At 41.2% G+C, this 22,525-nt stretch overlaps 1 protein-coding gene across 2 annotated transcripts in view; it reads left to right on the top strand.

Moving 5' to 3' along the window:
- LOC116323364 (EMILIN-1) overlaps positions 1-15,809 on the top strand; it is a 30,742-nt gene extending 14,933 nt beyond the window's left edge. The window contains exons 2-14 of one of the 2 annotated variants that reach the window (XM_039613615.1): positions 3,681-3,806; positions 3,922-4,169; positions 5,157-5,392; positions 5,503-5,676; positions 5,766-6,656; positions 7,426-7,732; positions 8,848-9,072; positions 9,165-9,410; positions 10,282-10,473; positions 12,142-12,249; positions 12,893-12,910; positions 13,056-13,190; positions 13,581-15,809. In XM_039613615.1, the coding sequence (XP_039469549.1) occupies positions 3,681-3,806; positions 3,922-4,169; positions 5,157-5,392; positions 5,503-5,676; positions 5,766-6,656; positions 7,426-7,732; positions 8,848-9,072; positions 9,165-9,410; positions 10,282-10,473; positions 12,142-12,249; positions 12,893-12,910; positions 13,056-13,190; positions 13,581-13,903 (3,229 nt within the window). In that variant the 3' untranslated portion in view covers positions 13,904-15,809. Of the gene's footprint in view, positions 1-3,680; positions 3,807-3,921; positions 4,170-5,156; positions 5,393-5,502; positions 5,677-5,765; positions 6,657-7,425; positions 7,760-8,847; positions 9,073-9,164; positions 9,411-10,281; positions 10,474-12,141; positions 12,250-12,892; positions 12,911-13,055; positions 13,191-13,580 lie in introns of both variants that reach the window. The other variant, XM_031743686.2, reaches the window with a different exon arrangement.
- The last annotated feature ends 6,716 nt before the right edge of the window (positions 15,810-22,525 follow it).

Here is a 22,525-nt window from a genome sequence, read left to right as displayed (position 1 = left end):
TTCAACAACTGTCATCAAAAGAGAAATCAAAGCAAAACCAAAACTGTGCAAGTTTGGGTCCATAGCAAAACCACAAAGCTGCGTGTGCAAGTATGTGCAAGTGAGCAATCCAAAAACAGCAGCACAAAGGAGGTGCTCAAAGAGGCGACCTCGAAGGATCTGTTTAGGTTTTTGCTCTCGCGGGTGGAGTCATTCGGCTTTTTTATTACACCTCGTATTGTGAAGGTGGAGGTCATTTCTGTCTCGTAGTTACACTGAATGTATGATGGAATATTTAAATTACACATTAAATGGATCAGATTGCTTTCTGTTTATTCCTCTTTACATTTGAATATCTCATTATGACTACATCTCATTTCACTGACATACAGACCTGCTTGATTTGCATTTAAAGCACTTTGCGTTACCTTTTATATATCTGGTACATATTGAGCCCCCTCTTTATGTCCTCTATAAAGTATAAATATTTCAACGAATGGTACCTCAGCAGTAAAACAGCATGATTATGGTTCATGAGAAGATTGTTCCTGCTCATCCTTCTGGATTCCAGAGACAACAATTCAACCTAATTACACGCAAATACACAGCACAGAGAGTCTGTCTGCTGCTGATCCGACATGAACGAGACGGATAGAAACTTATCACCACCACACACTAATGACATCAGCACCACGCGCTTAACTTGTCATGAGATTTTACCCACAATGCCATGTGAACAATGAGCGTGTCATTGGATTCGATGACTGGAGCTGTCAGATGCTGGGCAGGATGTTTGACTTATAACCCGCATGGGAACAGAAACAGACAGAAAGCGATCCGACGTGTTTATATTCTTCAGAGGGTCTGCAGGTGTTTGAGCGGCAGCACTCACATTTTCATTTGATGGTTTTTCAGCTTCGCTTCACATGTTTTCAATCAGCCGAGATGGCCAAGAATGCAGACCACAGAGTCAACCGTAGCCTTCAAAATAAATGGATCTATGGGAGAAAGCTGTATTTTCAAAATAAAAGTCCTTAAACGATGGGAAGTCAGCCGTGCAGGAAAAAAGAGACGCTTCACAGGTTACTCAGTGTGCAGGTTTAAAGATAGTTTGTTTTAGAATAGTCTGCTACCGTGCTGCACCACAACCATCGAGAAACATCTGCACATGCTCAGTGCTGACCTCGCTCGACCTTAAACAGATGTTTGTGGTTAAGCCTCTATGCTGCAGCTGACCAAGTGAAAAAAACTAAAAAAAAAAGGTTCTTTCAGAAACAAAAAGAGTAATCCACCCTCAGCGGTGCAATGAGAACATTAACATTAAAGTATAGTCGAATAAGGCAACCAAATATCAAAAACTCCTCTGTAGCTCAAACAGTAAGAGGTGACAGGGCTTGGGTATATTTCAAGTATGAATGAAGTTACCAAAGGAAAGTGATTGGAAAGTTTTCCTTTTATGGTTCATTATGTTTGCACTTTTTAAATTTTGTCCATTTACATACGCCACCAGTGTGAATTTAACAGTTTTTCAAGGTTTTTCTCTTTCACCCATTTGCTCCCATAGTCATGGTGGCGGAGCTGCCATGCATGTGGTTGGGCTAGATTGGGGTTAAACTGCCAACCCTGTGATTAGTGGGCAACCCACTCTGCCTCCTGAAACATGTCTCAGTTTTAAAGACACGCTTGTAAAGACGTGAGGTTACAAAGACCTGCTTGATATAAACCAGTGTGTGTGTGTGTGTGTGAGAGAGAGAGAGAGTGGCAAGTGTACACAGCTGAAAGAGAAACTATTCTTTTATCATATGCTTGGGTATAAAATATATGAAAATACTTTTATGCTTTTGTGGGGAATGCACACAATTTAATTAGTTTATCTAGTCAAAAACATCAAATAGCATCACAACTTATCCGATCATCACCTGCGTCTTATCCAACACTATCTGTAAGAAATATTGCAGAAATATATAGAAATATTATTAAAAGATATTTTAGTTTGTTAGCTGAAAGAACTTAGTCAAGAAAATATTCACCTATTACTCAAACTAACATTTTAAGTTTAACTTAAAGAAGCCAAAAACCGATTATCTTCTCGTTCCATTGATGTCGTGCTGGTTTTGGTTTCTGTTTGGATTCACAACCCCTCCAGCATTAAATTGTAGTTTTTAATTATAGTCTTATAGAGTTTGTGATTCCCGTTTTGTTTCATTATCATTCTAATAATTTTGAGCTTTAGTTCTTGTTGTGTCATTTGAGTTTCTGTGGAGTTTTGGCTACCAGCTTAGATTGCCTCACTTCTGGTTTGTGTCTTCAGTCTTCCCTATCTGTTCCTCTCTCGTTGTCTTATCTTTCTGTGTCTTTGTCCTCCAGTTTTCTTTTGTCTCTGTTTTCATGTTTTATGTGAATCTTCTCATTTCCATGTATAGTGTGTGACTTTTGGATCCCAGTTTAACTTTAAAGGTTAGTTATCGTCTGTTTCCTGTGTTGGTTTTGCTTCCTTGCTCTGTCGGATTTTTCTGACGCTGTGTTGAGCTGTGCCTCCGGTCTCCAGTCGTCTAATCAGCCCTCGGCTTTTACACAGTCCTCTCTTCTGCTCGTCAGCATATCTGCTGTTGTTGGTTTGGGGATTTTTGATGGTTTCAAATTTTGGACTTTGTTACTTTGTGTTCAGTCTGAATTAAAGGCTCACTTTTTGTTATATGCCTGACTTGAGTTCTGTAAACCATGACATTTAGGAACGTTTCCCTTTATTTTATTTTATGATAACGGTATTTCAAGGGAGTGTAGGTTATTTTTATGCTTTTGATGTTGCATCGCTCATGTTGCCAGTAAGATTTGGCTTTCATTAACGGTTGCCCAAATCATGGGTTTAATATTATGTGTAGTACCTCCTTTACAAAGCTCTATTAAGATACTGTTTGTGGGTTTACTGTTAAACATAGCATTTATGTATGAAAGTGTAAAACTGTGTTATGTGCTGTGAGGTCTTGAGGATGTCATAGCACTTCACTCTCAGAGTTTTGGTTTCTAGAGTTTCCATAATTAAAACAGAGATCAGGCTCCTCTCCTGTGGAACCAGCTCCCAGTTTGGGTTCAGGAAACTTCTCTGCTTTAAGATCTTTTTGATAAAGCTTATAGTCAGGACTGGATCGGGTGATACTGAACCCTCCCTTATCCTGCCATAGGCTCAGGCTGCTGAGGGACTTATCATGATTCACTGAGCTTTTCTCCACCTCTAATCATCTGTTACATCCACTACTACATGTCACTGACTTTTGTCTTCTCACTCCTGTGTTTTGTATTCTGTCCTGATTGTTGTTTGTGATCTCTCTGCGCTGCTCTTTGTTCTCTTATCATTCCCACCCCCCCAGCAGGTTGTGAGCCTGGTTCTACTCGACATCTCTTCCTGATAGTTCTTCTCCCTACTGTTGCTAAGTGGGCAGGGGTGTATATAATAGGGGACTGTCAGATTTTTGGGGTTCCCTCCCTGTAAAGCCCATTGAGATGAACTAGCACCGTTTTAAAAAAAGATTTTGAACTGAATTGTACTGATTATTTTTTTGTATAGGTTTTATATTACTGAGATTTGGGTTGATGATCATATATGTTACAAGTTTCAAACCAAACACATGATTATGATGACTGTGTTAAAGTTGGGATTATCTCATTTTGTGACTCTGCTGTTACATTTGTGCGTCTAACAGGAACTGGTGTGCGTTTGTGGTCACAAAGACGGTGAGTTGTGTGGTTGAGGATGGAGTTGAAACCTACGTGAAGCCTGATTATCATCCCTGCAGCTGGGGGAGCGGACAGTGCAGCCGGGTGGTGGTGTGAGTACACACACACACACACACACACACACACACACACACACACACACACACACACACACACACATTGTGTGAATCAGAGTCATCAGTTTGTGCTCATCCTGGTTCTCTGCAGTTATCGGACCTACATGAGGCCGCGCTACAAAGTTGCCTACAAAATGGTGACAGAGATGGACTGGAAGTGTTGCCATGGTTACAGTGGAGCAGACTGCAACATTGGTCCAGCTGGTGGAGTAGGGACCCAGATATCCACCACCAGACCTCAGCCCGGACAGGGAGGGGGGACGACCAGTGGACAAGGTGGAGGAGGGCATAGTTATGGGGGAGGCAGTTCTGGATCCGGACAGTCTGGAGGAAACGCGGGTAAGTGGATTTTCATTTTGTTTTTTATTCATGTGAGAACATGAAGTTCGGCAGTTTAAAGAAAAGCTGTGGCCGGAGTGCATGAAGACAAAGACGCACATCCTCAGTCCATCTGCCGCATCATGAGATGGGATTGAATGTAGACACTTTAAAAACCGGCGGTGATTCCTTTTATGAGAATTCCCAGTGAGATTCTTCCTGTTCTTAGGATCTCACACGGCTTAACATTCGACACCAGACCCAGATGGACTCAATAAAAACCAGAGCTGAAGCAGGAACTCAATCATGCACTGAATCGTTCTTTATTTTCTCTCTTTGCAAACTGCAGCAAACAGCAGCATCCGATATTAGTAGATCAAAACTAATCTGCAGCCTTTGCTCACTTCTTCTGGTGAGAGCCAGTTCACCTCCTAAATCAATCACTATTCAACCAAACGGCTAAAAGCTGCTCGCAAAAAGGAGAAAATGGAACACGGTTCTCAGTAACATAGTGCTGATCACACGTCTCCTTTTTTTTTTAAACAGGGACACTAGCTTTGCCAGTGAAACACCATCATTCTGTGAATGCATTAATTAGTCAGTTAAAGACTTATGATGTGATATATTCATGCAGAAGCATCTATTTCCAAGAGAAGTGAGAAGTGTGAAACTAAACCAAAGCTTGCATTTGTGTAAAAGAAGCAGCTGGTTGTGTGTGACAGTGGTGACTGCTGTCAGGTAGCTACTGCTGGAAATTCTTAGCAGCTGTTTGTTTAATGTGTGAAATAAAAACTGTGAATGACTGAAAGTGTCTCTTGGTGCTGTGACAGGATTCTGTCTATTCTAAAGAACAATAAAAATGGATTCTTGTGAGCGAGTCTAGTGAGAGCTCTCTATGGATTTAGAAATTCTCTCCCACCATCATGTCTGAGGTTAAGCTCCGCCTCTTTCACGTGTCACTGTGAGAGTTTCTGTAACCGCTGCTTCGTTTCTTTCCTTAACGAGCAGACAACGAGAAGATGAGACAGCTGGAGGAGAAGATTCGCAGTCTTACAAAAAATCTCCAGGACCTTCAGTCCACCATGAGCACCATGAATGAGCGCTTACAGGAGGAGGGCGGCAGGAATGGACTTGGTGGAGGAAGCTCAGGAGGAAGAAACCCTGCAGATGCCGCTCAGCCCGAGATTAAAGAGACGATTCACAGCATTCAGACCAAACTGGACCAGCTGGACAACCGCACACAGGTGAGCTGGTATTCAGCTTTACTGGGAGGTTATGTGGACTGAGTAAAGAAGCTGAAAATGGGAAAGATATTTTATGCTGTTTGTTTTTTCGGCTGTATCACCTTCAACAGGCTCACGATAAAACCCTGGTCAGCATCAACAACCACCTGGTGAACGGGAAAGGTAATGAGCTGGAGGGAGGTGTGTCTGGAGGATCGTTAAGTGAAGGACGGCTGAACTCACTGAAGGAGGAGATCCTGAGCGAGCTGGAGAGGAGAGTGTCGCTGTCCTGCTCCTCCTGCCAGGTATCAGACAACTTTAATAAGCCGATATTCCAAAATCTTTCTAACCGGTGTCTTTCAGTAAGATTAAATTCACTGCTGGATGTTTTCAGGCCGGCGTGGAGGATCTGCGCAAACAGCAGCAGCAGGACCGTGAGAGGATTCGAGCTCTGGAGAAGCAGATGAACGCCATGGACGCCCAGTATCGGCAGAGCCTGGACGGGCTGCGGCAGGAGGTAGTGCGTTCGCAGGGATGTTGCGACATCATCAGTGACCTCCAAGACCGCGTAACTGATGCTGAACGCAAGATCAGCACGGCATCTGAGAACTTTGATATTCTGCAGAACCGCATGGACAGGGAGCTCAGCGGACAAGGTGGCACCAGTAGCAACGAAAACACTGGGTCTGAAACCGGCGGGCGTGGTAGGGATGCCGTGGTAACAGAGGAACGCCTGAACAACCGACTGAAGGATCTAGAGCGACGGGTCAACAGCACTATGCAGAAAACTGAAGAGAGCTGCTCATACCTGGAGAACGACGTGAAAGACTACTTCCACAGAGAACTGGACGAGCTGAGGTCCGTGTTCCTGGAGCGGTTTGATGACCAGGCTGACAGGATCGCAGACGTGGAACTGGACGTGGAGCAGGTCAAGGTCAGCATAAGTGATCATGACAAGCGGCTGTCGAAACTAGAAAACACCACCTCCCAAATGAACTGGAGGCTGGAGAAGTGTGGCTGTGTAGCGTCTGAACAAGGAGGAGGAGGTGACGGGGGATATGGAGGTGGGACGTGGGGAGCCGGCGGAGGAGGAGGAGGAGGAAGTACAGGGGGAGGAGGACACTGGGGAGATACCGGGGGAGGATTACCGGGAACGGGAGGAGAAAGAGACAATTCAACCAAGAAATCTCTGGAGTGGAGAGTGGTGGCTAACGAGGATCAGATTCGACATTTCAACACTCGACTCAAAGACCTGTCGATGTCCGGAGACTCTCTGTATGGCAAGGTGAGTCACACATCTGGCTCAGCACAACACGGCAAATAATTACAGGACAAATTAAGAATTCCTTACATGTTCAAATAAACGTCCTCTGTATAAACACCTTAATCTTAATATTATAGCACATCGACTAGATTGGACTCTTAAGCCCAATAAAATCAGTTTTCACAATAACTCATGGACTCTTGATGTCCAACAGAAAGTCAAAATAATAATATTTTAAAAGCTCCAAAAGGCACCAACAGTTCTAACAGGATTGAGAGGGTCGGTTTAGTGACCTCAATTAGCTGACATGGCTTTCACGGTCACCTCTGTTAATATTTCTGTGCTAGTTGAACCGGTCCCACCCAAAATGCTGTATAAACTTTAAAGGGGTTATTCATTAAAAAAATACCCCACAGAGATGTTCCGAAGACGTAAGCTAGCTGTATAGACTAAAACTATTTATCAATCCAGGCTGTAGACATGTTTTTTCTGCTGTAAAGTTGGGAATTTTAACATTGCCTCCAGTGGCCATTTCGAGGAACTGCAGTTTTTTGGGAACATGAGATTTTATTTTGTGTTGTTTTTTATTCCTAAAAGTTGCTGCTTGGTTGGATGTTTTTTTTATCTTCACCTTTTGAATAATCTTATTTCACAAAGTTTGTAATATTAATCAACACACTTAAATTAAAACTGTGATGTGTGGATTATAAACTGACTTTTGTGTCAAAGAAGCTCAGATTTTGTGAATGTTGCAGTGATCTCAATTGTTAATATTTAAATCAATAACCAGGTTTTGGACCTGACCCATGACGTCGGTAAAATCAAAGCCCTGACCGGTGATCACGGAGAACACTTTAACCGAATCGTGACGGTGGTGGAGATGCTGGGTGAGGACGGCAAGCTGTGCAGGAAGGTGGAGGAAGAGCTGCAGAAGATGAAGAATTATTCCCAGAATGCGCTATCAAATATCCAGAACCACATCGACAGAATCCAGAACAGACTGGACTCAGAGGGAGACAGCTGCTTCCAGATATGCTCAGACCTGCAGAGTGAAGTCAGTGTTCTGAGGGATGATGTCAGGAAGTGCACCAACCAATGTAAGAGCAACCCGGACATGACCACAGGTCAGAGCTTTTTTTTAAAGAAAAAACTTAACCTCATCTCCTGGTATAACTGGTAGGGATGTAATACTGGGGCAGGAAAGGGTCAGAGTTCAGAGTCTGGACCGCTGTAGGGACAAAAGTGCCTCTCTTTCTCCGTGTCCTAAATCCTGAACACAGATGGGAGCCACTCAAACACAGAATGTAAAATATGTGAGGGATCTTGGAGAATCCTGTGGGCAGTTTTAATTGTCTGTTTTTCACACAGGGGAGACAGAGCTCTAATGGGATGTCCATGAATTTTACAACAGATCTTAGTAATGAAGTAAAGGGAGTAAAGTGGTAACAGCTTGTATTAGTCTATTATGTCTGCTCAAAGTTTCTTCTGATGTAATACTCAGGGATTTGCTGGGTGGAATGGGGGATTTTCCTCACTACATTTCTGTCCCTGTGTTAAATTATTTCTATTCCTGGTGGAGATATAAAAATATAAACATTTATCCCCCCCGCTATGATTTTTAGCACTGCATCTTGAAACCGTCTACAGCACAAACAGTCACATCCAAAACTGATTTCCACCCCCGTATTCGTAATCCTGCGACCGCAGAGATGAGACTGCAGAAGGAATATTCTGGAGTCTTTTCATTATGTGGCCAAGCACTGCTGTTTCAGTGCAAAAACTACAGCTAACTAAATAAAAGATTAATCAAGGGGATTCAGAACGGTAGAGAGGAGATGATCCGACATGTGTTTGAGCTATGTCGAATCATCTACATCAGAATAATCTACAAAGATGAAATGCAGTTATGCACCAGGGCTGCTGTCTATGGCATCCTGCATTAGAAGCCTCTTTTCTTTGCCTCTGAAGACATGTTATTTGCATGGTTCGCTCTGATGGTGGAGCTGCTGTGATGAGCTGATAGTGAGCTCCTGAGTGGAATGATCGATGCTAACCTGACCAGTCATTTCTGATACTGCTTTTTTCCAAGCATCAACATATTTTGAGGGTAAAAAATCCAAAGCAACTTCAGCTCTGTAAAGCAAAGTTTAATTGAATATATATTTTAGTTTTTACCACTTGAACGCTTAATTCATAATTCAATCCCCAATAGGTGTTGATCATGCTAGACCTGGTGGCACAGATGACAACAGTGGACAGCTGGATCCTGCAAAGCCTTTAGACGGCCATAGTGTGATTGAAGGCATCAACAATAACCACCTGAAAACGCTGCAGGGCGAACTGTCTAATGTCATCCTCACCTTCAGCTCCATCAACGACACCCTGAAGGGTTTGGAGCACACGGTGCAGAAACACGACAGCGTCATCACGGACCTCGGTGAGCCGAGCTCGGGAACAAACATAGCTTTGCATTAATGTGTTCTCATTAATGTGCTAGTGTTCACTCTTTCCCCCCCAAAATCCTGACAGGAAATACTAAGGATAAGATCATCTCTGAGATAGACAAAGTCCAGCAGGAGCTCACAGAGCACATGCAAGACAACCGGGATCGTCTGGATAAGATGGAAAGGGACATTCAGCGATTTGAGAGTACAGTGCTTGAGATGGGAGACTGTAAGAGGTCCGGAGACGGTCTTGAGAAGAGGCTGTCAAAGCTGGAGGGAGTTTGCGGACGGCTGGATGGGGTCTCTGACTCCATCCTCAAAATCAAGGAAGGTATGGTTCATTTTGATGGTCATGTCTATGTTTACTCTTCCTTTAAAAAGCCTATAATGTGTTTTCATCTTGGACATGTGAATTTGTATTTGAGCTGGTAACAAACACGTGTGCCGGTGTCTCCGTGCCTCACTGAGGTTCAGATGATTCAACATGCAGAACATATTTAAATCGGGTAAAAAAAGAAATCAATCAAGGAAAAATAAAAACAGTTTCATCGTTCATGAGAAATTGTTTTCACATGTAGACTTGCGTTGTGAATAAGCAGGACAATAATTCAGGAAGAGGAGATTATCTTGGTTTTTTTTCTAACCCGTGCATCTGTTAGAAAGGATGTTTATTTCATCTTTCCCTGGTATAGATACTACTTTGAGTTGCAGGTGGTCAGCTAGAATGTTTACCTGTCTGCTAGTTATCACTTCCGCTAATTAAAGTAACTACTCTTTGCTGACCATCATAAACCAGAGTGATGTAACAGTTAGGTCCATCTTTCTGTACACTCTATGTACTTACATGTTGCAGGATATATTTACACCGTGCTGGCAGTGTGTCCTTACTGGGACACTACAGTGCCCAGTATGTGCAAATAAAAACTCCAGTCGTGCTGCGGACCGACAGCTGATGCAGCTGTGCTCCAGCTGTGTTGCTGTGGTCAGAAAGTGAGTTCTTCAGCTGGAATTCAGAGAAAGTGAGCTTCTCATTTCTCTGGAAACATCTTTCACTGTGTTTTTTCTGCCCTGACGTCTTCAACGGGATGATGTGAGGAAAAAGTTGAGGGTACTGCCGCGTACCCAGTGTGTCATGTTACACGAGAAAGAAGAACAAATGTTCCTCGTGCTGATTTTGGTGTTTTGATGTTTTCCGTGTTTAGGACTGAACAAACATGTTTCGAGTTTGTGGACGTGTGTTTCTGGTCTGAATGACACCGTTATCCGTCATGGAGGTCTGCTGGACTTTATCCAGAACGGCCAGGACGACATCCACAGCAGAGTGAAGAACCTGAACTCGAGCTTGAACCAGGTCTCCAGAGACCTGCAGAGTTTGTCAGAGCATGACCTGACGGGTGAGCTGCTCCTTCCTCTGATTCTGTTTGGGGTTTTCTCAGCTACAGTGTGATTTCTCAGCACAGCTCCGCTCTGATCTGAATAACATGAAAAGAGGGTTGCAGGGTTTTTATTGGCTTGATGTATTGACTTTGTCTTGGGGACCACCAATCATTACAACAGTGCTCTCAGACAGACTTAGATATTTATTAACATGCTGATGTGCTGAAACCCTCACAAGGATATCTGCTATAGATAGACTGATGAAAGGTGAAGCTTCTCTGTGTTTACTACAGTTTACCACATGTGAAAGTAAACGTACAGGATGAGCTGCTCAGTTATGTTATTAATATGAAGCGCAAAGATATTTGTCAGAGATATTTGATGAATTTCCTGAAGTACAGTAAAGGTTTTCAGTAACTTTCTGCCCTCTGCAGGATGAATCAAGCACTACTCAGAATAAACTGAAGGGTTTCACAATAATGATTCAGAAAAAAAACAACGCACGTAAGCCAAAACTGTGAGAAAGTGTGTTCATGGTGCATTATTTTGTTTTCTAGGCCCGGCACTGCTCAGCAGAGGTTTGAATGCCTTGCTCTTTTGATTAACTCACTAACCGCAAAGCTAGAAGGGAGTTTGTGACGTCATCAGATCTAGAGGAATCTCCACAGTTTGTCAGATGTACATGTTGTTTGTTGTTCTCTGTTAATAATAATAGTATCCACAGCTCCATGTATGAAAAAAAAAAACGCAACTTAAATGTGGCATCTTTTCCGTCAAAGGTCACCTCCTTCTGCACCTCTCGACCACTTCCTGCTCAGCTTCAATTTTTACATTTTTACCCTGAAGTCTCATTTTGACCTCATTCGTGGTGCAATTTCACATTGAACGCATTTAGAGAGCACACTTGTTGTCTTTATATTAACGAGGAGATCCATCAGGACTGTGCTCTTGGTTTTTTGGCTTCTTTCTTGACATTCGTGGATTTGTGCAGCATGAATTTATCCCCCAGAGTGAAACCTCCAAAGCAGAGTTCATCTGTAATGTTCTGAGTTGACTTTGTGTAGTACCCAAGAAGGCAGGAGGTGAAGTGAGTTTTGCCCACCACCTACCCTATTCGCCTATGACTTCATCCTCTTTTCCCCAAATAAAATTCAGGTTGAAGGATTGCTGTGAAATCTAAAAACAGCAGTCATGTTGGTGGCGGTGCACCGCTGCTCAAGGAGAGGACCTTGAAGGAGAGATTACTAGGTTAGAAGAGGCTGCAAGGTTTTTATTTTTACTTTTATAGACAGAGCTGTAGAACTTTATGATTGCACTTTGTAACTTGTATTATTTTATTTCACTGTGGATCTGTTTGATGATGCATCAGCAGCCAGCAAACAACAGCTTGAACTAAACCTGCAGATTGTGTCTTCAGTGTGTCGTCTGTTGTTCCGTGTCATTAAATATTAATGCCATAGATCCAGGTGAGCTGTAAAAAAGAGTTTTGAAACTAAACCCTTCAGCTTCCCCTTCTCCGTTGAACTTTATGAACAGTAACAAATGATTGCGCTTGAATTACTGGGTGAATATAATGAAGCTTTCTAACATTTTAAAGTCTGTTGCCTTCATATACAGTCAAGTCCAGAAGATTTCAGGATGACTAAAATGGTACAATAAAGCTGATGGTTTGTGTCATTGGACAGGCCCACCAGGACCTCAAGGACCCCCAGGAGAACGAGGCTTCAATGGGCTGCCTGGCCTCCCAGGGCCCCCTGGATTTCCAGGACCACAAGGAGAAATTGGCCCGCCTGGTGAGATGGATATTTTACATTTATAGAGTGTGTGATATACAGGAAGAATAAAAGTTGTGAGTAAAGCTATTACTAAGACAGCTATCATACTAAAATCAGAATTTCTTTCACTAATTCCTGTTTGTTTTATCACATTAAAAGTACAGGCTAAAATATCACTACACTCAAAAACAATGATTTTCACCCTTAGTTAACAGTAAGCAGTAATTCTGAGCAAAAAGCAACTGAAATATATAAAATAATAAAAGGATATCAAATGTTTATTTATACAAACAAGTTGTCATGAGGAAAAATGGATTTGGTATAAACTGAAAGGACACCAATCAAGTAAATTTCAATTTACCATCAAGTTCTTATGCATCAAAATTACACGGACAATTTACATGTAATAAAATTAGTTAAAGTCAGCATTTTGGACGTAACATGTTTTTTTACTGTAACCTGAAAATTCTGGAAAAGTCAGAGGCATCACTGGAGGCTGATGAATGTTCATCTTCAGCAAAGCAAACAGCCGGCATGTTTCTGTTGTTTATTTCCTTTCTCACTTCTATTTGAAGTTAAACACACTGTTATCTGGTTGTTTTGGGTTTTATTGTTGCGCCTTTTTATTATTCCACTAAACATGTCCTCTGGTTTCTTGCAGGTCCCAAAGGGGAAACAGGTACGTCTTTAATTAAGAGAAAAACCGGCTGAGGTAGAAGAGCAGTTGTGTGCAGTATTTTCACTGTGATCTGGCTTTTGTCTGTTTGTTTGTTTCTCTCTGCACAGCTGTGTGTGTGTCTCACTGTGTCTTTGTATCTTCTCAGGTCTTCCTGGCGCTGATTCTCAAATCCCCAAATTGTCGTTCTCTGCTGCTTTAACTGCCCCCATGGACAGAGCAGGAACCATCGTCTTTGACAAGGTCTTTGTCAATGAAGGAAATTTCTACAACCCGAGAACAGGTGAGCACGAACAGAGGCTCGCATCAGCAGGCTGTCCACTAATCACAGGGTTAAGAGTTCGGACTCTAATCTTCTCCTGGCATTGTGTTGATGTGGATAATTAACCTATAAATTACTTTGATGTTATTATATGTCCATGTTTGCTTCCTGTTTGTAATAACTGAGGTAAAGTGATATATTTAAAGGTCAAAAATTAGGATGTTGTTTGATGATCACTGAACTCCAGTTTAGAAACAGTTTTGAAAAATGTAACCTTTCCTACTTTTGATCAGAACTGAAGTCATCTGCAGCTTTATGAATGTAAAAAAAAAACGTTGTTAGATATTAAACTAATGCATACATTTCCTGGTTAATCTCTGCTTTAATATACTGTGAACCGGTTCCCTGCAGGTATCTTCACTGCACCTATAGATGGAAATTACTACTTCAGCGCCGTCCTGACAGGTCATAGGAACGAAAAGATCGAGGCAGTCCTGTCAAAGTCGAACTACGGCATGGCCCGTGTGGACTCTGGAGGCTATCAGCCTGAGGGCCTGGAGAACAACCCCGTGGCTGAGGCTAAAGTCAACCCAGGCTCTCTGGCTGTCTTTAGCATCATTCTGCCTCTGCAGACTCAGGACACGGTGTGCATCGACTTGGTGATGGGCAAACTGGCTCACTCTGTGGAGCCGCTCACCATCTTCAACGGCATGCTGCTGTATGAAGACAAGTGAGCATTTATCGATTTATGGTGAACAAAAAGGCCTGAGGACCTGAACAGCGCTGTTTAAGATTCATGACAAACCCACAGGAGACGGGTCCATAAAGTATGATGTCACTTCCTAATTTGGGAGTGATCGAGAACTGATGGCAGAGTGTTTTCGATGAAGCTTCTTGGTTGATTTCAGCATCAGTATAACGTGTTTTTAACAGATCACACAGACTGCACAGAAAACTTTTTCTTCAGAGGAGGCTTTACGTCGCCTCTTATGTGGATGCCAGAGTGGATTTACTATAAACCCAGTCAGCTGATCTGATGTAGTCACATGGTCTGACCTCAGAGCAGCACTGTGAGAACCGACGTCCCTGTAAACCAGGATAAGCTGATGCCTGCCAGACCTGCTTCCTCCTACTAGAAAGCCTCTGGAAACACACCGAAGCATGTGGTGAAGAGTTCCAGTTTTAACCGTGTAACGTGCTGTTAGTGCCCTCTATAGGCCGCAGAGCTCATTACATCAATAATGTGAACAAACATTCTGATGATTTATAGATGATTGGCTGCCACATAAAGTTTGTACTGAGGGTGGTGCTACAGAAAGTTTGTGAAGTCACAAAAATGCTATTAAAGATATCAGTTAATGATCATTAGAGCGGTAGATGTTGAGATAAAGTGGATGTTTATCAAATTTAAGCCCCCTTCTGGGCAAATGAGCATGACTTTAAATGTTAATGCACTGTTACTCATATCCACCACTCAGTCCGCTCCCCCTGCCACAACCGCTCCGTCTTATCCAGATGTTGCTCTGCAGGCATTAGATGCTGACAGATGTAATCAGGTGGTGGGTCAGGTTTTCCACAAGGATGATGTTTAGTGCTGAATAGTGATTTATGAGCCTTCACTCCTGCCCCCTGATGGGGGTTTCCGTCGTCTTTTCTGTTGAGCAGATGTGCTGTTGATTCTTTTTCGTGATCTTCATTATTTTTAAGTGGAAATTTCATCCCCCAGAAAATGAAAGGACACGTGCCGTTACCTTAAGATGGGCGAAAATAGAAATTAGAAAACGGAAATTTTTCTAGCACTCTCTTTGAAATATGTTTTTCATTGCCGCAACCAAGTAGATTTAGTGCTTAAAAGGAACAAAACAAAGATTGAAAATAAGCCTTTTAACATCCACCAGGTGATAGAGTTAGGCTTAAGGTTTGGTTAATGTCCACCTATATATTAAGCATACAGCTAAAGCAAAACTTGACACTTGTCAGCCACCTTTTAGGCAGAAATGTTGCTTTATATTGTTTCAGGAAGTTCGTTAATTCATTTTCAGATCCTCCACGAGCGGCGCACCGTTTTTGCTTAATTACAGAAAAACGAGTAACTGCTCAGACTTTTCTGTACAGCTGTGCCTGTTATTGAACTTGTGACTGGTGAATCTTTGGATATCTGTTATTACTGATGGTGGGATATATCCCATCGCCACCCCCATGCCCTACCCTCACAGGTCAGTGGTTGTCTTGGCAACATGAGACTTTGTGACTTTACATACGATGAAAGAAAACCAAAGAAAGCTTTTTTGCTCTGATGCTTTCTAACAGCAGAATGTCTATCTATTTTCAATCTGTGTGGATTTTCTTTTTAACTGAGATGAGTTCACATTGTGAATGTTTTTATATTAAACAGCACTTTTTCTTGTTTTTATTGTCATTTTTATGTTCTAACAAATATTTATCACAGAATTTCACATTTATGGACAAACGTTAAAGGATGGAAATACTCCGTATTTTCTTACTGTCAAGAAATACCATAAAAGCACAGTGGGGGAAGAAATATTTTGAACCTTTACTAAGTAATAATACCACATTGTACTGTACTTAAGTAAAGAGAGTAACACCACTTGTAAAAATAAAGAATTACTATTAACGAGTCCTGCAGTCTAAATGTTATTTCAGCAAACAACAGATATTGTTTGATTTAAAACCCAGAAACAAAGTAAAGTCTTAAAGATGCACAATCTTTTTTTCTCCGACACACAGAAGGAAATAAATTCATTGGAGCGCCATTTTATTACAAGTATAATCCACATTTGGTTCTGTACTTTGTATTTGTGGCAGTGAAAGAACCAGACATTTATTACAGCGCTGAGATCATTGTTTACATTTGGATAACATATTTTTTGGTCTCTTTTTGGTCTCTTATCGTTTGCTTATGCAAACATGACTGATATATAGAAGAATGCTATGAGGAACGTATATATAATAAGCTTGTTTATGTTACCTTTGGTTGAACAGTTGGTCAGTGAGCAATGCTTAATTTCTGATAAAGCTTTTAAGATTGCTAAAACGTAAATGGGCAGATGCACTGGTAAAACATGCCCATCCAGGAAGAATGACTGTAGAGCATGGCTCTCAAACTTGCGGCCCGGGGGCCACTTGTAGCCCACGTCACCCCTCTGTACCTGTGTACAGTTATGTCTGCATTTTAATTTTGTTAAATACAAACAAAATTACAGCAGAAATGTGTCTGGTATACGCTTCAGTTAAGGATGAGAAAAAAAATTGCGTTCACGTTTGCAGTTTTGTCAGGTTATACAATATTTGAAATTTAAACAAAACACTACATTTTCTGAAATATTTGTGGGTGTTTTCTCATTTGTTTGTTTTTTTTGTACTACTTGAAGACGAAAGTGGCCGTGGCCTACTGCTCGTTTAAGTCTGAGACCCCTGCTGTAGAGAACCTCCTCCTCAAAACAGTAGCTGTTAGCGGAGGTAATCCCAGCTCTGTGAGTATGTGCATAGCCCTGAATGTGTTCACTTTTGGTTGTGTAGGGTGACGTAAGTTTCTTAGGCCCGGTTCCTGAGAAGGACATCTATGTGTCACTGGATCCAGTAAACCACTGGTGAAGAAGGAACAGTTCAACAGTGGGGCTGAGTCATGGGTTGTAGTCATTTAAAGTATAAAAGATGGGTGTATTTTCCAGCTTCTAACTGTGAAGGCCACATGGAAGTGTCTTAAACCTGTGTTTGTTTTAAAGGCCATCAGAGGCTGATACCAGGGTTGTAAAAAGACTTCCAGTATCAGTCTATGGGAGAACAGCTCCTGGCTAAACACTTTCCTGGTGGTTTTATTGTTTCAGATCAAACTGAATAAAACATGAAGTTCATTGTGTAAGTTTTGGTTATTCTCAGACTTATAAACTCTGTGAAAGAAAGACAACTAATTATTATAACTAATTATTAAATGCAGAGTGGTGTATACATAGTGACTGAAAAAGATGAGTGAAGAAGAAATACTCAACGCATCATGGGTACAGTAGCTTAGAACTATTGCAGCATAACTAAGGGAGGATTCAGGGTCACCTGATCCAGCCCTAACCATATGCTTTATCAAAAGGAAACGTTTAAAGACTAATCTTAAAAGTAGAGATAGTGTTTGTCTCCCAAACTGGGAGCTGGTTCCACAGAAGAGAGGTCTAAAAGCTGAAGGCTCTGCCTCCCATTCTCCTTTCAAATACTCTAGGAACCACAAGTAAGCCCGCAGTCTCAGAGCGAAGAGCTCTAATAGGGTGATTCAGTATGATGAGGTCTTTAAGATAAGATGAGGCCTGATTATGTGATGGGAAGGATTTAAAATTTGACTCTGGATTTAACAGGGAGCCAGTGAACAATGGAGCCAATACAAGGGGGAATATGCTCCCTCTTTCTAATCCAGAAATATACAGCATCATCAGACGTATTGGATAAAACTAATTTTAGGCATGTACATCTGAAAATGGATGTACATAGAGTCAACCCCTGCTGCACATTAGAAAGAATGCAGGTTTTGCAGCAGCTTCACTTTTCACTTGGAGAGACCTTGGAGGATGTGCCCATTATTTATATACAGTCTGTGTGGATAGCACACACGATCAGATGTTTCACCTGTCCTTGAATCTTTGACCCCTCAGCAGATCAATAACACTTTGTTGAACAGCTTCATCTGAGCGTCATTGGTCTCTGAATATGATGCGACTCACAGTGGTGACCTGTTCATCTCCACAGCCCACAGAGGCACTGACAGACTGACAGCAGATATTTATATCACCATACGCTGGTTCCCACCTTCTTCACATCAGTCTTTTTTCACTCAGTGGATTTAGAAATGTCCTTCTCTGGTGGGTATTTGTCACACTCGTCTACTGATGAATAATTTCTTCTGTCATTAAAAAAAACTATTACATTTTTGTCAAATTCTGAAAACCCAGCAGGTTTGGCTTCTCCACTGTCATTAGAAGAAATGCAGCATTGAATCCAAATCTAACACATGAGTACCAAATACACAGATCAGCATCTTTACAGTGTCTGTTTTTAATTCTCACAGGTTGGTAATTCATTGGCATGCTGCTCCGACCGTAAACTCAGTGACATGAAGATGTCTGTGAGACTGAAATGTCTCACTCTGTGGTTGGAATAAAAATGAGTTCAGGTCCTCCAATAATGTAAAGAAACATAATGAAGTGACCAGTGTAGTAAGATATTAAAAACAGTAGTAATATATGTTAAAATACACAAAAACATGCTTTACTGTAAGTTCCTTTGTTTTAAAATAGTGACAAACCTTACGAGCTAAACCTATCAAAGGAATTTAAAGAATAACCTTCATATCCAAAAATATTGTTAGATAGATTAGATTAGATTAGATTAGATCAGATCAGATTAGATTAGATCAGATCAGATTAAATCAGATCAGATTAATTAAATTAGATTAGATTAGATTAGATTAGATTAGATAGATTAGATTAGATTAGATTAGATTAGATTAGATTAGATTAGATTAGATTAGATTAGATTAGATTAGATCAGATCAGATTAAATCAGATCAGATTAATTAAATTAGATTAGATGTGTGGGTCATCACATGAGCTTAGGTGTGAAAAAGGACGTGGGTCATTACTATCACTTGGATTAAAGGTGAAACTTCTGACACCTGACCTCACCCCGTGACCTGTTGAGTTCACCTGAGCTAAGGTGTGAGTGGGGGGCGAAGTTCCTGGGAACGGATTGCCGGACTGGCTGATAGCTGGTGTCTTAAGTCACCCGCTCTGTTCAACGGTGATCGTTCACATTAGGTATAGATGGCCTCCTTTACTCATCTTTCAAACCATCTGTCTTCTCGGTCCAAAATGTAAACACTGGCATCCTTAAAAGAGTGACCTTTGACCTTCTGATGCAGATGTACAGCTGAGTCTTTTCCTGTTGAAGTTTTTCTTCTATTTTGTGCCTTTTGTTTTTCCTGTGTAGAGATCCGAGGACTCTTTGCTGCACTGTAGAGCACACACTGAGGCTGGGTCGGAAGTCCTCTGGGATTCAACAAAATTCAACTTTCTCTGGAAAACTTTTTTTGACAGTGTTGTTCTGTTTGTCATTCAGTTGCTCCTTGGTTGGTGTCTGACCTTGTTTCCTGAGAATCCTCACTGATTTGATGAAGGCCCAGTTGGGAATTTACTTCAAACACTTTCAAAAACGGTTCCTCCCTCCTTAAACGGTGTGTCAGCTTCAGTGTTGACCAGAACCTAGAGAAGTCCAGCTGCCCTCTTTTTTAACATCTCAAGGCTACCACGACCTGGATTACTGAGAACTACACAGACAGTGTGTTGCAGAAGTAATAACCATTTAATTAGCATACAATTACCATGTTATATTTTTTCTATATGAAGGTTTCTAGTGTGCAACCCTATTTTTTGGGTAAGATATAAAAATTAATACAATTGTTACCGACTAAACATTATACCTCTTCGATTTTTGGATTATTTTCATTGGTACTGGAACAGGTTATAGCCCTGATTCTTGGTTTTTGCAGAGAAATTACCACAAATGTTTGCAGTCAATATGCTAAAGAGTCGAACATATCATAATCACATTGTTACCTTCAAAGAAAAGGGATGTTATTAACCATTTGTGACTACCCATCTGTGTTTTGTGCTGAAGAAACTTCCAGTGAAGTTGAGCTGGGGTCATGTCATTCTGTAATTTGTACCACAAGATGAATCAGCCTTTAAGGCAAGTCATTAAAATCACATTTTTATTTACAACCAAGTAAACGGCACAGCTTCCTGAGGAAATATGGGAAAGGGCTAAAAAAATATCAAAACAACAGCAGTGCACTTTGGAAACTATTTCGGCACTGGTAAAACGCTGCCCCTGGGTAATGAATGCTTCAGTTAAAAATTGCAGATGATATTTACAGAAATAGCAGTAGTCATAGCAATGGCAAGAAGTAACACAGTACATTGTGTTGTTGTCAAAAGTGCTTTGAGTGGTATTCCTCTGCAGTTTTGTTCCCAGCACAGAACAAAACTCGGCAACATCTTATGGGTAGACTTCTACTGCAGACAGATGTTTCCAGATGTTCTGTCAGAGTTCTCCTGAAGAATAACAAAGAAACGATGAAGTTGCAGCAGACAACGAGACTCCTCGAGATGACTTCTAGGCCCAGAGCTGTTATCCGCCCAGAAACCAGTGAGCTCTGGAGTCTGTGTGCAACAGCACAGACAAATAACAGAATCAAAAATATCTGTCCTAATATCTGGCATTTTTACATTAAAGGACTGAGAGACACAACGATAACCATCTGCAAGCAACAGCGAGGCAGAATGGAGCTTCCTGCACAGTTCAGGCTGCACTTCTGTGACTGTATTTTGGTGATCTGGGCAGAATTAGGGGTCTCCGTTCTTAGAAAACTCTTATCCATCACACCACTGCAGTCAGGAAGACATCGGATTATTCTAAATTTGTTCTACAGCTAAACAACAGCAGCAGCATAAAGAATCCTAAAAAAAAAAAAAAAAAAAAAATCACATTTCACTTTGTTGTTTCAGCTAAAAAACAAACAAACAAGTTTTTTTAAACTGAAAGAATAAAGTTATATCACTTTTGAGCTACTGTAAGAAAAATATAAAAAGATACTAACAGTGGTGTGTCGTTAAATGCATAATATTTGGAGCCGTGTTTTTCCAGCATTAATGTCAATAATTGTAAATCAGAGTTTTGCCAGAAGCAGGAATCAAAGTTAGCCCTTTGGTGTGCAGAATTTATAGCCTATGGGTTTCTCACTCACCAAACGCAGTAAACACAGATATAAAAACTATGTTTAGCCAGTAAAAACATTTGTCAAAGCAAAATCATGAACGTAAAAACACATTGCAAATCTGGCTATATTGAAATGAAGTTGCCTGATTTGTTTCCTGTATGCTGTGATTTGCATTTAATTTTACTGTGCTGAATTCTTCTACCAGGCCTTTTGTGGAAAGCACTCTCTACCACTGCATGTGAAAAGCAACGTACAGATAAACTGCACCATTATTATGGAATGTCTTGGTGTTGTTGTAAAACTTAACCATAAGAAAAAGAAGGAGGAAAAGACAACTGTGAGTTGAACGAGGTGCATTTTGATAAGCACGATTTTAATACATACATGTACATGTACAATACAAGGTTAAGGACAATATCTGCAATGATTAAACAGTCATCATTCTGTGTCTCTCAGACTGTAAGTGGTAGAAGCATTGCCCATGTATGACTGTGTATTATAACTACCTAACAATAAGTCATAAATGCACCAGGTTGTTCCTGTTGGTTTGGAGAGTGGCTGTTACGCCCTCTCACCATCTCTTCCATCGACGAGTGGGTGAACGTTTTGAGTGAGAGGCACAAACTGCCAGGTGCACGTTCATGTTTTCTGCATATTCTGCTCAGAGTTGATTTGCATAATTCAGAGTTCAGTTACACTGGGTCTGGGTGCACCCCCTCACTTCATGCTCTGTCTGAAACAAGCAGCTCTGTGCCCCCTCTGCCTTTGAACTAACTTTCTTCTGATTGGCTGCCTCTGCCAAGATGAAGGCTTGGATAACAGGAGTGTGGAGCCTCTGTGTTCATAGCAAGAGCTGCGTGCCTGAGATGACCAAAATTTAACCCCTCTCCACACACGGCCTTGAGTAGAAACTCTTAAGCTATCACAAACTTTGGAAATGTTTTATTTAAGCATCCTCCATGGTTACAATATGTATGACGCAAAGTAAGGAAAGGCATAAAAGACCACACTTTTAGGCTTTCAGATCTTACCTTTCCAGTGAAGTTACATATATGTAATTTGGTGCCGGTGTACCAAATAGGTGACAGTTTTTAAAAATGTGGCAGATATTAATCTAAACTTAGACCCAACCAGATTGACAGAGGAAGTGAGGAGGTTGTGCTCAATTCAGAGCTGTTTGGACTTAAGAACAACACTTCAATTAAGTGGCTGATGTTGAGTTAATCTGCTGGGTAAGAAAGAAGAGTTTTCTTCTTTTCCAAACCTATGCAGAGGGCCGGATTTGAGGCTTTGCCGACGGTTCTGGCCCCAAGGGCCTTATGTTTATTACCATAATCTGACATCAATTAAAACAAAAATGTGGCTTTAATATTAAATATCACAGTAAATAAAATAAATAATGTGATGCTAGCTTTCCACAGTTCAGACAGGCAGCATTTATTTTATGCACACCCCTGGCAGCTAGATTGAGTAGATTGAGTAAAGTTTGTCAGCTCTTAGGGGCCCCCCACTGTCCTGGGCCTAAGCAACGCCTCTGGTTATCGTCTTAATTTAAGGACTTAAAAATATGCTCTTT

The sequence above is a fragment of the Oreochromis aureus genome, linkage group 1 (assembly GCF_013358895.1).
Source record: "Oreochromis aureus strain Israel breed Guangdong linkage group 1, ZZ_aureus, whole genome shotgun sequence".
Lineage (NCBI taxonomy): Eukaryota > Metazoa > Chordata > Actinopteri > Cichliformes > Cichlidae > Oreochromis > Oreochromis aureus.
This window is presented reverse-complemented; position numbering and strand designations above follow the sequence as displayed.